General features: G+C 43.1%; 1 protein-coding gene across 2 annotated transcripts in view; it reads right to left on the reverse strand.

Annotated features, from left to right (window-relative positions):
• ADAMTS2 (ADAM metallopeptidase with thrombospondin type 1 motif 2) overlaps positions 1–16,012 on the reverse strand; it is a 188,622-nt gene that overhangs the window by 53,899 nt on the left and 118,711 nt on the right. For both annotated transcript variants that reach the window (XR_003399358.1, XM_026858032.1), the window contains exon 4: positions 7,121–7,323. Coding sequence is in view for 1 of the 2 variants with exons in the window: in XM_026858032.1 (XP_026713833.1) it covers positions 7,121–7,323 (203 nt within the window). In the remaining variant the exon portion in view is untranslated. The remainder of the gene's footprint in view (positions 1–7,120; positions 7,324–16,012) is intronic.

Raw genomic sequence — 16,012 nt, forward strand, 5'->3', positions numbered from 1 at the left:
TTTGATCACCCAACATCCTTACATAACTACTGTTGCAGAAACTCCTGATGGCTACGTGCTCTCAGGCAGAGCAGGGACCATGTGTGGATCTCTGCCAGAGCGATAGCGGAGGAGCTGGAGAGCATCAGTGTCTTCCCTGTGGGATGGCAGCGCTCCTGGCAAGCCATTGTTTGAGCCTAGCCTGAGATGCAGCTCATTCATCAGATCGTAATTATCTGCAGCAAACCCTCAGTGCCTGGTGGGCATCCAGTGATTGTCTATTTCTGTAAGAAAAGGCTGTTTTGAATTACAGAATAGGAACCAGAAATGTCACGGTGGATACTAAGCACAAACTTTTGTAATCTGACCCTCCCGAAAGCATTCCCCTCTCACTTTATTTTTCTGTGTTCCCACTTCAAACACCACTATCCTATTCGATTTTCATCACCTCCTTTATGCTTTTGAAGACCCCAAACTAACATTTCTAACGTTCCCAAAGCTTCATCTTAATCCCACAGGAATAATATTACATCAATTCATCGACTGGATAAACTAGGGTCACATAGAAAGTCAACAGGCAAAATCCAGGGTTCCCAGTCTCCCTTTCTAGTCCTTGCAAGGCATTTCCTCATTTCCTCAGAGAGGAACTCTTCTTTTCTGAAATCTTTGTTGAGCGTCACAAGGAAAAAAGAATAATGAAAGCACACAACACACATGAAACTTAAAGGTCAGACTGTGATCTCAGATTTGGAAAACATCTATCATTCTGCTCAAAACCACAGGCAACAGGCAGTTTTAGAAGAGCTTGGCAACGTACATTGCAAAACGGAGATAAGAATCTGGCATTTTGTATGCAAATATGAGTCTGAGTCCTGATTTACCTTCCTTGGTGTGAGAGTCAGTAGATGTTACCAAGTCCAAGTTAGCTGCTTCTGATCAAAATGAAAAACATTTCCCAGAGCAGATGTGCTGGCAAGGCACTAGGTAGCTTCGTGTTACAGTTCTCTATCTCATCTTCAACTGCAACACTGGCTTTAGAAAGGTCATAGACTTTGTCTTCTGATTTCATGACTAATTTATTTTTCTTAGTTCCTCCCTCAGGCTCTTGGAAGTTCTCATTCTTGCTCATAAACCACTGCTCTGAGAAGTTTCCCTAAACACTGTAAATTACCTTTGCACCAAAAGACTCGGTAACTTTCTGAATTACTGTCTCAAGATCACTTTAATAAAATCAACTACAGTATCATAAAATAATTAGGCAGATTCATTCATTATATTACTACAAAGGATAAAGGTGTGGTGTTGATGCAATAAATATGGTGACCTCTTCAAATCTAAGCGGCTTGGTTAAGAAAAGCATCCGACATTTGAAAGCTGATACTAATTATTGATACTCCATCACATGAACCACACTGCCACATCTCAAAAGTTCCTGACTGCAACCTTTATGGCTACAGTTCATGTTGGTATTTGGAGTAAAGGATTAAAAAAAAAAAAAATTATCTTTTAACAGTAACTATTCTCTATCTCAAGGATGGTACCAAAACCTGTGTGATGCTCTGTGCTATGTCCAACAGGGCAGCAAGGCACATTCCAGTTAACAATAATGAGCAATGCTCACCTAATTGACACTGGCAATAGTACCCCTGTGAAAATGAATCAAACCCCTGAGAGTTCAGAGGGGGTATTTCCTGTGGGACCTCCTGAATGTCCAATCACAACTTCCACTGTAGTGTGGCCATCAAGATAATGAACACAAATACTCGCCCAAGGCCTTTCAGAAACTGCTCCTCTCACTAGTCCCAGCTCCTGGTTAATAATGAACAGTCTAAATGTGGAGTTAACTCACACACATATACTTAGATTTTCAAACAAGCTATAATTCAACTATTGACAGCTGAAGTCCCTCAGATGAATAGAGCTGGACTTGTGTTTGTTACTTGCGGAACTTCTTAAGACTTAGTTCAGATCTGAAGTGAAATAAACTTATTTGAAATAATGAGTACTGGTGCTTATGAATTATTTAATTTTTTAAAAAATCCAGTCAATTCTATATTACTGAAATATCTTCCCTTCTAGAAAAAATGCTTTTTAGTTTAAAAAGCACAATTCTGAATACAGGGTGTACCATTATTTCAAAGTATTCAATCATCACTTTTCTTTTTAACAGCTTGAATTAGACATGCTTTCAGGTTTTCATCCAACTGCCAGTTAGAAACCAGTGGCATTTCTGCCCTTTCCTCTCATTAGGGACTTGCTGTTCCGTACCTGCAAATCTTCATCCCTCATCAGCCAGAGATACGAAAGCAGAAATCTCATCTATAATAGTAGTATCATGTACATCCTATTAAAGAGGACAGATAACATATTCAAAAGTGCCTCAGGGCCACAATTTCAAAGACATGTGTAGTGCTGAAAGATGCAGGTGAAAGACTCCAGGGACTTTCCAAAGCCCCCAGCTGCATAACTCTCATTGATTTCAGTTATTCAAATGAAAAGTTATTTAATGTATTTGTTCAGGAGCTGAAGTTTCACTTTAAGTCTGGGAGAGACATAATTCCATGGGCTAATTTTTAAAACTTATTCTCACTGATTTCAAAGGCAGGTAAATGACTAAATACTCAGATAAATCTAGCCCAGAGTGAGGCATAAATCCTGTTTAGGGTCTATCTCCCTTTGAAATAATGGCAGTTAGGCAGCTATCTACTTTGAAGATGTGGGATTTAGCATTGCAAACATTTTGGCCATATATCCACTACACAGATGTAACAGAGGCCAACCCTTAAATACTGCAATATCACATCTTTTATAATAAAGGAATGGATAGGAAATTAAAGATTTCTTCGTCCCTGGAAATTGTCCAAAAATAAAAAGACATACATACTTTGTAGACAATTTCTTCTAAAAATTATACAAGGATGACAATTGCCAGCATTAGAAAATGAGGTAGTTGAGAAACTGAGGAATATTGTGGGGGAAGAAAGACAAAGGATACAAGAAGCAGCTAAAATAGTGGCCTCACTGGGAAACAAACAAACCACAATTTGAAGAGGGGCATGAAACTTGAAGACCTGAAGTCAAGACAGATGGAGCCAACACATTCAAAACCATTTGCAATTGAGCTTATTTCATGAGACTTTGCTATTTGGAATGGCTGAAACATTGTAAGATCACAAATTCTTCCTCTGCCTCTTTAGGAAGCTGTTTGGAAAACATCCATTCTGGATGTGACCCTGAACACAGGACTGTAGAGGCTGAAATATTCACCTTAATCAATACTGCAGACCCAGCCAGGTAAATGTGCTGGTGATTCAGGTCTGCTGCTCTTCCACAGGAGGCAGCAAAAGGCCTGCTTAATCCTGACAGCTATTTAAAAGAGGGTTATTAAATGATCAGAGAATTTCAGCCCTGGGGCTGGCTACCACCAATACCCACTTTAGCTCAGTAACACCCATTCAGCACCCTGCTCCTCCTCCCAAAGTGTCCTGCAGGGAAATCCTTTTGTTTCCCAAGGAACAAGATAATTCTTCAACACTGCTTCTAGCTTTCCGCTTTTCTAATATTTCCAAACATTTCTACGAGCAGATAAAATCCCTGGGATTTTTAGCCTTCTTCTTGCTGAAATTAAGTTACCTTCCACGTTCTTGAGTAAACTACAGAGCAGCAAGATACTGCCCAAATATCTCTCCTCTGTTGCAATGCTCCTGCATGCTATAAATACAAATTTAATTTGTGCAATGTGTGGGCTCACGCTTGGAAATGCAGAGGACTGTGCAAGCTAATATCCTTCCCAGGAAAAAACACAGCATGACGTACAAAAAAAAAAAATAAAAATGGTGCAAGCAAGAGGCAGCCGAGGGTCTCTAAAGTGAAAACAATGGCATATTTTCCAAAGATGGACTGAATGTCCCAATGGTGCCGAGTAGAGAAAAGAGAGGATGTCAAGAGAAACCAGAGTATTTGTATGAGGAAATGACTGGAGGATGAAAAGGGGGTGGCAAGAGGCCGAGCTCACTGCGGTGAAGTGGCTGGCGTACAGTCAGGCGATACGTGGCTGCAGCCCAAAGCGTTAAAAATCCTCTGGCGTCTATCACCATTTGTTTGGGAGTGACTTCATTTCCAAACCTTGGGATAAATATTAGCACAGCTATTCAAGATAGCCAGGACACCCGGCCCCTGTTTTTTCTCACTTTATGGCTTTTAGGTGTGGACTGTAACACATCACTTAAGCAGCACAAAACAGATTTACTGAGTAAGTCGTTGCACTGGGCTTGAAAAAAATTATATTGTTTTGATTGGGTTGGTGGTAGGGTTCCACCCAAGTTTCCTGGGAAAAGTTAATTAAGGACAACTGCTCACACCATCACACACGCTGAAATCAAGCGAAGTGGGGAGAAGCGGCCCCGCTGGGAGTTGCTTCTGGGGAAGTGTCATGCCTCCGGGAGCTTGGGCATTAGGGAGGATTCACCTGGGATTTATTTCATTTTTGGAAGCACAGGAATTCAACTATTTGATCACCCTCTTATCTCCAGTAAATACTTGCACTATTATTTTATTTGCTTATTATGCATTCTTTGATTTTATGCTTATTGCCTTGTTACTGTATGAAGCTAATTGATTACATCCATAAAACCAGCAGGGTACACACAATCTGACGGTTATGGTAGGGTCTTCCACCAGATTTAAAAAGACATCTGGAAGTTTCTGCAGCTGTCTCTTCTTTTTGAGTTACCCTTGGATGAGTGTATCTCATTAGAAACATACTGTCTACATGAGACCCCTAACAGCTAGAGACCCCAAAGCTTTTTATATTGGGTCCATTTTCCATGAAAACAAAACAAAACAAAAAAAAAATCAAAAAAACCCCTACTCAAGGAGGCAGAAGAGAGGACAATGGGAAAGTCACAGTGTGAATTTCAGCGAAGGAGACCCAAGCAATACACCTTGCATCCATCTAGCAGTGAGAGCTAGAGCTGGAGGAGCTGCCAGCTGGAGTTACACTGCCAGCAGGGAGAAGTTCTGTGTTGTGATGTCCCTCAACACGATACAGGTCCCCAGCACTGTCTGGTATCTGCAGTAACAAACCCCTCTTGCCTCTCTATACTGGAGCAACGCTTGGAAACAGCTGGGAACAGAACTGGTAAACACCACCCATCCCTCTGCTAACATACAGACTCTAGAAACCGGCTGAGTTTTGACAAAGGAAAGAACAGGACAACACGGATGACTGTCAAAGACTATCCAGAGCCCCCTCAAGAGGCCTTGTGGATGGCAAACAGCCCCTCGTATTTGGACACATCCTCAGTCCCCAGAAGACATGTTTCTACCTCAGATCTCCCAACAGAACAACTACTGCCTATGCCAAGAGCTGCTACAGCCCTGTGGGTACAGTTACACAGGCTGCACTTTCTAAACCACTTGCAGAGACAGCATGCTCAAGAGTTGTTATTGCTTACAATTTGTGTGTTGGATGGTTTGCTAAAATTAGGAGAAAGTATATTCCAGAGCTGGATCATTTACGGCTTCTTTACCATTACTGTATATTTGAATTCTTAAAAATAGATTTAAGTGACATGATAAGTAAAGAGTCCCATCTAATCTATTTCAGCCTGTTTGCCACATTCCTGGTTTGGCCGGTTTGGCCTGTTTGGCTTGTTAATTTAGAGATGTATAAAACCATCTGTTTCACTGTAGACTTTGTTTTAAGCCTCAGAGGAAACAAACCACACAAATAAATGAAATTCAGTATGTCATTTCTGTTAGAATACATCTATTTACAGCCATCAGAGCAGACACTAAGTACCCTATAACTCTAATGTTAGTGCAGGTCTTTAACTGTTTACAGTACTGTTATAAAAAGACAGTGCAACTGAATTCATATCACACAAGGGATTTTCTTAAATGGTATTTCACCTCTCATTTAAAGTGAAAAACACTGACATCCTACACATTGTTAAAAGAATGTAATAAAGAAGGTAAAAAACAAGCTTCGTAATTAAAAAAATATATCTTGGAAAAAACACATCGCAGGCACATGTACCTAATAGCCTGGATTTCTGTCCATATATCTGCCTCTGTTTTTTAATGCCGAGAAGTCACCTACAGACACTCATCCTTTTGACATGACTGTAAACTTCAGCAGTCATACCCTATTTGTCAAAAACAGAGCAGACCTACCTACAATTTTTTACTCAACAATATTTCTCTAAGAACACACGTTCACTGAACCTAAAGTTTTCACAGAAGTGTGTTTTATTGAGAAGAGACTCCTGTTCCAGATGAGAATGAGTAAAGGAAGGAAGTCACCCCTGAACGAGTTGCCCGTGAAGGGGGCTACCACTCACTTCCATGTTTTGGCCAGAAGAATAAAACATATTTTGATTTTGAACTATAACAGAGACGATTTTTCAAAACTTGCCCACAAAAGAGAGTCCTTGCTTACTGACCAGGGTACTAGAGGGCTGCTCTATTGGCTGCACTGATATTTAGAAAGAAAAAATGGTTCTTTCAAATGTAATATTCTCTAGTGTCTCCTTTATCACTTACTAAACTATGACTATGATTCTAAAAGGTAAATACTTAACTAAGAAAACCCGAAGATATCAGTCATGGAGTAAATACTAAATCAGCTTAAAGTTCAGTGATATACTGCATAACATTTTACAGCAGGGTGAACAAGAAGTAGGTAGGTGGCCTGGGACCTAAAGTGGTTGTTGAGGAATCAAAGAATTTAACTGAGCAGTTTTAAAAATGTATAAGCCAACCGAAGCTTCTATTAGAACCTTATTTAAAGACAGTTCTCCAAACCATGTTTTTCAGCAGGCAGCTTAGGCTAAGGGAATGTACAGCTAAAACGTAATGACTTCCAAGAACTTAAGCCCCTGACCCTGTGCCCCCATCCACCAAAGCACATAAACAGGACTTTTTAAGAGACATTTTAAGAGTCCCACAGTCAGCTCCTTCCTTGGCCCCTTTTTCTTCTTGTCCTTCTCCCCTCTGACTTATTCTGAAAATGGCCTGGATCTTCCTCCTACAGTTATTTTATCTCCTGCCATGAGAAGAATCTATTGTGTCTTATTCAAATGGCTAAGCCAACATTCACTGTCCTTTCCCACAGTGCAGTTAGTGGGGTTGTACTCACAATATTCATCAGGGTCAGCAGGTACTTCTGAACATGTTCTTTTCCATGGAACTGAACAACTGAGTCATCAACCCCCAGAAGGACTTCAATGTTGTAATCGTCCTCCGTCGCATGCCTTCGATAGCGCTGCCTTGATCTATGCACCCGGTCTTCAATAAAGCTCAAGGCGCTGTCGAGACTATCCAAATTAGTGAGGTTAGCCTCTGAAATCAAACAGACAAACGAGTTATCAACCAGGAGAGGTTCAGTCTCAGGTTCTCAGCTAAGCTGGTATAAATTTGAAGTAGCAGCATTTGTTACGTTCTGTGTGTTATATAACAGCATTAGTTTCACTTAATGTCAATTAAAAATGACCTAGATGAGAGAGAAATCTGACCCGAAAGATTTGTACTTTGCAAGTAAAAGCAATACTTTCTACAAAGTAATATTGTGTAATAAATACAAGGCCAAAAGGACAGCAAGTCATACCAATGTCTTGATGAGAAGAATGGAGCTGTTTGCAGTAAAATACTTGCTGCTTAAAAGTACTTGTAAGAAAAAAACACACTGTTCAGGAGACTTGTGCTACCAAGGATATCCTCCATTTCAAAACAATTGAAGATAGACACCATACTTCAAAATGTGATCTTATTGCCCACAGAATCCTATTTCAAGGCAAGTACAATTGCCAATATAGACTTTTTCTATCCAGGCAGGTAGTAACAAACCAATCTGTCCCACTTCAACACGTTAGCTCCTTTCCTAGATACACACACGCAATCCAACAGTAGCAACATGGATCCTCTTTATTGTTGCAACTTAGGAACACATTTTAGATGTTAAATTCATTCATTTATAGCCATGTTCACAGATTTTTTTAGCAACTTGTCATCCTTCATTCCCAATCTGCCATGTCACTTTGCATTACTGTATATAAAAGACAAAGCCATCAAGCACAATAGCAGTCAACATTATTACTCACAACTTCTAACAGTCCCCATGATTTGAAAAGCACCTTCTTTGACAGGACATGATACAATTAGTGTGGCACCTACGTACTAAAAATTATCATGAAAATATGAAATCTTGATATTTAACCCTATAGAATAACTATGATTAGCATTAATATCACTATTATCATCTTCATTACAAGACCCCTGGAAGCCCCACCAAGAATCTCTTGATTTCAGAGAATATCAGGAAAAGATTTGCTCAAAGAGGCGAAGAAAGGCGTTGAGAGTGCTGTGGATTCATTAAAGGCTCCCAGTGCTTAGCTCACAGAAACATAATAGGAAGCAAAGGCATCACCTTCAAAGCAGAAATAAGAAACAACTCTTGCAAATGTTACAAAAGTGGATTCTCCATCTTCACTTATTGAAGTTTTCACATCAAAACCGGCTGCTTGGGAAGGGATGAATGAGTCACCAGATCACTTGGCTCATTACAAGAATGTCTGTGCTCTTGCCTTAAGACTGCTGCCTTGGGTTGCCATTTCAGCAGGTCCTGGGCAATGTGCAGCCCGAGCAGAGCCTCCCGCGGCTCCACGCCACGGTGACAACAATGTACCGACTTGTAGAGCCTCCAGCTGCCAGGAGGGACCCACACCCGGCCGCCCCGGCCCCCACTGCAGCATCCCTTACTGCCCCGTGCTTTGAGCTGTGCCTTGCGTGGTGAGATGCCTGTCTCTGTGCCTCCCAGAAGAGAGCTCCAGTCAAAGGACAGCCCCCAAAAGACACATTTGCCTGGGCAGCTTCTTACCATTTCTCCACCAAACTTCAAGGACACGCTTGCCACGAGACTCACAGCTGCAGGCTGCCGCGCTGTGCCGGCAGAGCTCCCCTCGCCCGCCGGACAGACAGACAGAAGGTCCCACGGGGTGCTCCTACATTTCCCTGGAGCCACAACATCTCTCTCCTGGGGGGGAAGCGTTCATTGTGGCTGATAAGCTCAACCACCATGTTCTCATTGCCGGCCTCAAGGCTCCCAGCAGCTTAAGCTCCTGGGGCCACGAGTTTTTAAAATCAGTCAGGTCAGAATCCATGATTCAGCATGAAAATTCACTCCTCAGGCAGAGCCCAGCTGTCACTCCTAGGTTTACCGTGGACGAGGAATGGGTCTGGCTTTGCAGCAATGGAGACAGCTCTTTATCAGGGCTCAAAACCTGCCAAGCAGCCGTCTCCAGTCCGACCTCGTGGCTTATTCCACCGGGAAAACTTCAGTGTTAATCCTTGCTAGCTCCCAGAAGTAATTACCAAGCTATCCCAGCGCTCCCAGGGGATTCGCTGTGGGATCGCGGGGCAATCACACATGCATGATCTATAAGGGAAATTACAGTTACTCTAAAATTTGACCATAAATCTTAAAAAGCTCTCTAGAAAAAGTAAGACTAGGCTGGCAGGGGCTGCAGGTCATGTCCTCCCTCTGCTGCTCACAAAAACCCTACAGTAATCAGCAGCAAGGCCAAAGCTATCAGAGCTGCTATTGCAGAGCAGAGTGCCGGAGCCCTGCGCTGCGGCTGCAGACGGGCAGCTCTGCTGCCTGGGGGTGCTGGGATTTTGGTGGACGGTCGGCTGTCAAGGTATCTAGGGATTTTGTGCTTTCATTTCTTTCCCTTATGTGTCAAAGTCAAACTAACTCCTAGCTCAGTATCTTTATTCCTGCTGTGAGTAAATCAGCCAGAGGCAAAATGTGATCCTACCAGCCCTGTATTTACCATTCTGCAGTGAAAACTGCCTGTCCTCCCTCTCTGTTCCTCACTTCATCACTGTCACACTACAGCCCTTACAGTCCTGCTGACTCCTGAGAAAAGTTATCAGGAGGTTCCCTGCGAGTCATCTCGCTGCCAGTGGGTGCCAACCAACCATTTTAAATTTTGCTTGGAGCATAAAAATTCCCCACACCCACATTTCCCTTCACCCCTTGAGCGCTACCCCCTCAATACAACATGCCCAGTGGGCACTGGTACCACTGAGGCACCGACCCAACGTGCTTCCCAGCAGAGAGTGAACCGCATTGGCTCCAGCTGACGCTGGAGACATCCCAAGACCAGCAGCACAGCTCAAAACATTCACAACAGTAGCTGCCAGACTTTTGATTCGTATCCCAACTTCCCACCAAGTGCCCTTTCCCGGGAGGCTCTCCCGGGACAGCCGGGGATGCCTCCACACACGGCCTGACCACACATCGCACGGACTCCTCCTCGGCACTGCTCTCTCTCTCAGTCTCTTGGATGATGAATTGTTGAATTTCTTGGCCCATGCCGTGTTATACCCTCATTGTACTGGCTGCTAAATGACAGCTACACCCAAATCACATTAATACCTGTATCTTTCTGTAGAGGAAGTGAAACAAAGTCGCATCTGCAGTAAAGGAGAAATCTGTCATGTTTTGGCATCTCAACTTTCCTTAGTTAACATCAATAACTTTGCTGTAACATTCCACTGCTAACAATATGCTAGAAAAGCTTAAGAGAAAAACTTGAACTAAATAAGACACCAAACTCCTCCTTCACATTTTCTGTGTTACCTTCCTTCTGACCACTCCTGCACTTTGCACAGTAACATCCCAAACTAAACTGTCTTTTACTAAATCATCCTAAGACCTCTCCATCAGATGTTCATTTTCAGTAACTTTTGCCAAATCAGTGCATCAGCCACTAATTATTGGTGCCAACTTTGTTCTCCATCTCCCAAGAGCAGACATTTGGCATTTGCAGGGGCTAACAATAGCCTGTGTTGAAACCTTCTCCTTGCTACCACTAGGAAAAAAAAATCACATTTCTGAAAATTAACCACTGAGAGTCAAGGTTGTATTTTTTCTAGTGCTGCTCATCCAAAATAAATCAGAAGGACAGTAGCACTGTAACAGTTCACTAAAAAAATCCCCCAAACCCCCTCTTTTTTCTAAAGCCAGCTAAAAATTCATTGATATTTCAGTGATTTTCTCCGAACACTGCAGACCACCTTCCACTGAAGGACTAAAAAGTGCACAAGTTGTCGATGGAAGGGAAACCTGTGCTTCTGGCTTAAGCATAAAATCACGAGCCAGGCAGCTTGGCTTGTGCTCCTGCCTCTGACACAGACTTTCCCCGCAGTGCTGGGAGATGCAGAAGGCAGCCGAAGGCTGGGCAGCAAAACTGCCGAAGGAAAAGCGTGTGCGCAATCCCGCTTGATGCTGCAGCCTGGGGGTTTTTTTGGGGTGGTCTCCATTTTTGCTTGCAGTTAATGCAGGCAAGTGATCCTAACTGCTCCTAGGCAGCAAAGTCCTAGTCGTTGACTGACTCATGAACCAGACAGTGCCCCCAGCTGTGACAGCCCCACTGATGCACTAATACATGTAGAGTACATTGAAACCTAAAGAGGACAGGACTACACCATTGCGTATATCCTTACAGGTCATACAAGATCCCTCTCCTCTGCTCCCTTCTTCTGAGCAATGTGCAATATCCCAATCTTTTACCTAAACTGTTTCACTTTTCAATCTGGTATTTTACCTTTTGTATCTGGGCTCTGCCTGAGCTTCCACGTTTGGTGGGACTAAAGGTCTGAACACCCAGTACCATGGCAGCAACACACAGCCTGGCTCTGATCCGCTTCCCTAGGACCAGGGAAAAATCACACTGACACAAGCATCACTTTTGCCTTTGCAGGTCTCCAGAAGAATTCTCCATCGGTGACAGTTTGGGATGTCTGACAACACCTTATTTTTGGGGAATTTTTGCCTTGCTCATTATCTGATATCATGTGCTTTTACAGAAACCTAATTACATGACATCTCCTGATTCTGCCTTACCCATTGTGGCAGGCAAAGCTCAAACAGATGCTGTGAGTTATTGAAGCATGAACACGCTGCCTGCCACAAAAACCGCCTCTCCCTGTGTTTTCTGTCACTCCCTTTAGGACATCCACCAAAAGCACAGCTGCTGGCTTGTGATCTTGGTTTTGTTTTTTCATGATCCCTTTCAAAAAGGCTCAGGGACATACAGCTGCACATACAGTTCTTAAAGAGTCCCTGACAAAGCTACTGCACTTTGACAGGACCAGCTTTAGGGTTCTCCACTCTCACAGCAGCAATATTGTCCTAATAAAGCAGTTTCTAATGCTTTACCTTCTTTTTTTTGTTAGGGGAAAGCAGACTTTCTGGCAAGCCCAGAGCAGAGACCAGGACAGGCAGCTGGGAGACTGAACTGCACGTCATGTTCACAGCCATCATCTGCGGCTTGTCAGCACAGCAACTCACTGGAATTTCTTTTCAAATATGAGTGTGCAGCATTCAGACCAGCCAGCCACCGTTTCAAAATGCAGCTTGTTTGCTTTTGCGGACACTTCATCTGTCACAGCAGGAGCAGACAAACACCTGAGCCGACTGCTGAGCGCCTCCTCTGCAGCCCCACAAGGATCAGCACTTCTGATGGGCTGTTTTGCCACTGATCTCCATTCCTGGGACACGCTCCTGAGGGGACCCCCAGCTTCCCATTCCTTCATGTGGCTTGCTGCAAACCACCAGATTTTTCTGTTGGATTTTAATTTTTTTTTTATTTTTGAGCACAGCTGGAGCCCATTCTGTTGCGGTGACAAGCATATCTGCCTGTGCGGCGCTGCGACGGCGCAGAAGCACGGGGGCACCCACCCCTGCTCAGCTGCACAGCTGGTGGCCGCGACACTCCAAACCTGGGACTTGTGATCACAGCGTCGGCAAGAGGCCATCCATCACTTGGTGCTGCAAACGCAGGAGGAACAGGCTGTGTGGTAGGGAAACAGAAGGAGGCAGGGTGGACTTGCTTTAGCTCTCAGCATCCCACTGCTCAAGTACATCTGCACCTCTGGAAAAGTACCAAATGCCCTCGACAGCTTGACAAAGAACTGCTCTTTTGGGAAATGCACTTTAAATCACAAGTCATCTTTCTGTAATGCTCCCTGCCACTCGTATGCTGTAGGCTTCTGCCGTGTCTGTCCTCTGTGATCAACTGACTCCCCAATTAGCCCCCAATTAGCCTGTTCTTGTATTCTACAAAAATCCTCATTTGTCTTCCACGGTAAATTGAAGTCCAACCCGTGGAGGTTGGAGGCAACAATGAACAGTCAACAAATCTTGCTTTTTATCCCTTGGAAATTTTTTCCTCCCATTTTTAAGTTCCTCAGTTTGGGGTTTTGTTTTTCATTCCAGTTGCACACAATTGTGATGTGGTTTGTTCATTTGCTAAGCAACAGTTCCTCTGATTTTCTGTTTTTTTAAAAACTTATTTCTTCTGGTTTTACAGCCCTGCTCACCTCTGTCTTCACTTTCTGTTTTGTTTCCCAAATGTCCTCTATTTGTCTTTCTTCTCCCCCTTAACCATCCTGCTCAGCTACATTGGTCTTTCATAATTTATAAATCCCTTTCCCATACTACAGTCTGCATTTGGGCCCTTCTGCTATAGAACATTCATAAGAAAACTGGATAAATCCAGCAAGGTGAATTAAAATGGAAGGGAGCTCCTGTGAGGTGAAATTGAAAATGGTGTAAACAAGAGAAGCAAATCACACACAGTGCACTGGGTACATGATACAAAGTCAGCCCTGTTTAAAAGCATCCCCAGGAGGACGCTGCCTCAACACAATTTTAACTTGGAGCTCAATTTTCACAGGATTCTCGTGATTTCTTGAATCACAGGTTAACACCGTGGCTGTTATTTGGTAAATCCTTAACCAAGAGCAATTACTGCAGCAGAACTCTCTTTGGGTGTGTGTTCAAATTCCTCGTCTTCCAGTTTTTTATATAAACCAAAAGCAAGACCACACTAGTCGTTTAAAGACCAGGCATGCACCAGGCATCCACACAGAGGTTACAAATCCTGGTCCTGCCCTTATCTGCAAAGCAGTGATTTAAAATGGAAACTTTTGGGCTGCATGCCTTGCTAACCATATGATCTCATTACGAGCTCCCCGCCTCTTAATTTACAGTAATGCCGTTTCTAGTCAAATCACATTTTAATACGGAGCCTGCTCCACCTTTCATCTGTCCAGGGGAAGTTTGCCACGGGTGTCGGGGTAAACTGGGTTGGGCTCTCAAAACCAGGTCTCAGACTCCAGCTGCAAGGCGGCCAGCAGATACGGCAGCCGAACTCCCCCTGGACCGATTCTGCTGTGGCATTTGAATCAGGGCAAGTTCAAAGAAGAGTATTTCAAATACTGTCTATTTGGGCCTCTACAGAGCAATTCTTGTAAACTTCTTAGGGCAGAACAACTGCCCCGTATCTGTAGAATGAATGCACGTTCTTGCAAAGACACAGACACAATCACCGCTCCCTCTCTTTCTCGTCACCTATGTAACAGCACAGTGACTTCAAACCTCAGGACATGCTCAAGTGCCTGCCTGCATCAGAGTTATGAAGAATAACAAAGCTGAAGCCTACCGAAGTGGCAAAACAGAGAAGAACTTTCAAAACTAGAAAAAAAAATTTGTCTTTTCCGAAGGATAAACCAATTAGCGCAGTGACAATGGCCAGGTGGATGCCGTGGCAAACGGCCAGGTGAGAGGCACTAAGAATAACCACAGCTAGATGTTGCCAAGGAGATATTTTCTGGCATGTCACAACAAAGAGAAAAGGTATTACAATACTAAAAAGAAAAGTTGAAAACTAAATTGATCTCACCAGGGCCACAGTCAGACAATGAATAACATAAAGATGAGAGATAATTGCACTGTTAAAAGATTAAGTGAGAGCCAGGTAATAGAATACCCCGGACTAAAACTTTTTTTTTTTTAATCATGAAACATACTGTGTTACAACTTTAACTTTCATATTACAACATAATAGTCAAAAAGAGGAAATGAAAGGAACGGCAAACCAGCCAGGCAAACCAATCTGTGTGACCTGGTTGAAATGGAGCTCTTTGAGAACTGAACATAGATTTTTTCCAACAGCAAAACTTACCGTCTGGAAAATTTTCAGCTATCAACCTTACTAATGCAAACAGGTTTCACAATTTAGCACCAAATAACGAATAAGCAAGATGTTTCTAACTCAGTGCTTAAAGGTAAGCTCAAAAAGGGGCAAAAAAACCTACTCTGTAGAAAAATCAATTTATGGGCCAACTTCTATGTTTCACTGACTTAATTGATTGCATCTGGGAAATGCTTATCTTGCAAATACTTTGACAAGTCATTGTAAACTGGCCTGTATTGCAGAGCCTGTGACTTGCAAAACATGTTGCCTGTTTGACCACATCCCCCCCATTTAGAGAGCCCAATGCTGCCCCAGGGAAAGGGCTCTGCCCCTCGCAAGCCCTCCAACACACGTGTGCACCCGTGCAACGAGGGCGTTGTTCTACACGACTCATGTAGAGCTACAAAGAGAGCTCAGCACTCTCAATCTCATTTGCAGCTAATGCATAATTAATTAAAACTGCAGAGTTCAGCCACATCCCCACACAGGTGCTCGGCGTAGAGCCACAGCTCCATGAAGCTGTACGAGCCCCCGAGAGGGCACCTGAAGCCCCTCACGCAAAGCCTCTTTGCTTCCCTCAGAGCAAAGGATCAGAATCTGACCCACAACCTACTTACCCCAACCAAGGATTTAAAGAAGGGTTTATGGGCTATTTGAGTCGAGTCACAGTCTACCATTGAGATAGATACCCAAACGTCCAATCCATATTCCAAGCATGATTAAATTACAGCAAATTAGCACATTAAGTAAGCTGCCGAGCTGACCCCCTGGCTTTGTAGGTGACACATCTAACAATCCCACTTGCATTTTTAACAGAATGAAATGCCAAACTACAGTACAGGACCTGAATAACAACAGGTTACAGGGGAAGGCAGTTGTCCTTCCATAAACCAACTATGCTGAAAGAAGGGGAAATTACATTTAATTACAGTTTAACAAGCAAACATTAAAACACACACAGGTTAAAAAAAAAAAAAAAAAAAAAA

This window comes from Athene cunicularia (genome assembly GCF_003259725.1).
Source record: "Athene cunicularia isolate RWA chromosome 13 unlocalized genomic scaffold, athCun1 chr13_part1, whole genome shotgun sequence".
Classification (NCBI taxonomy): domain Eukaryota; kingdom Metazoa; phylum Chordata; class Aves; order Strigiformes; family Strigidae; genus Athene; species Athene cunicularia.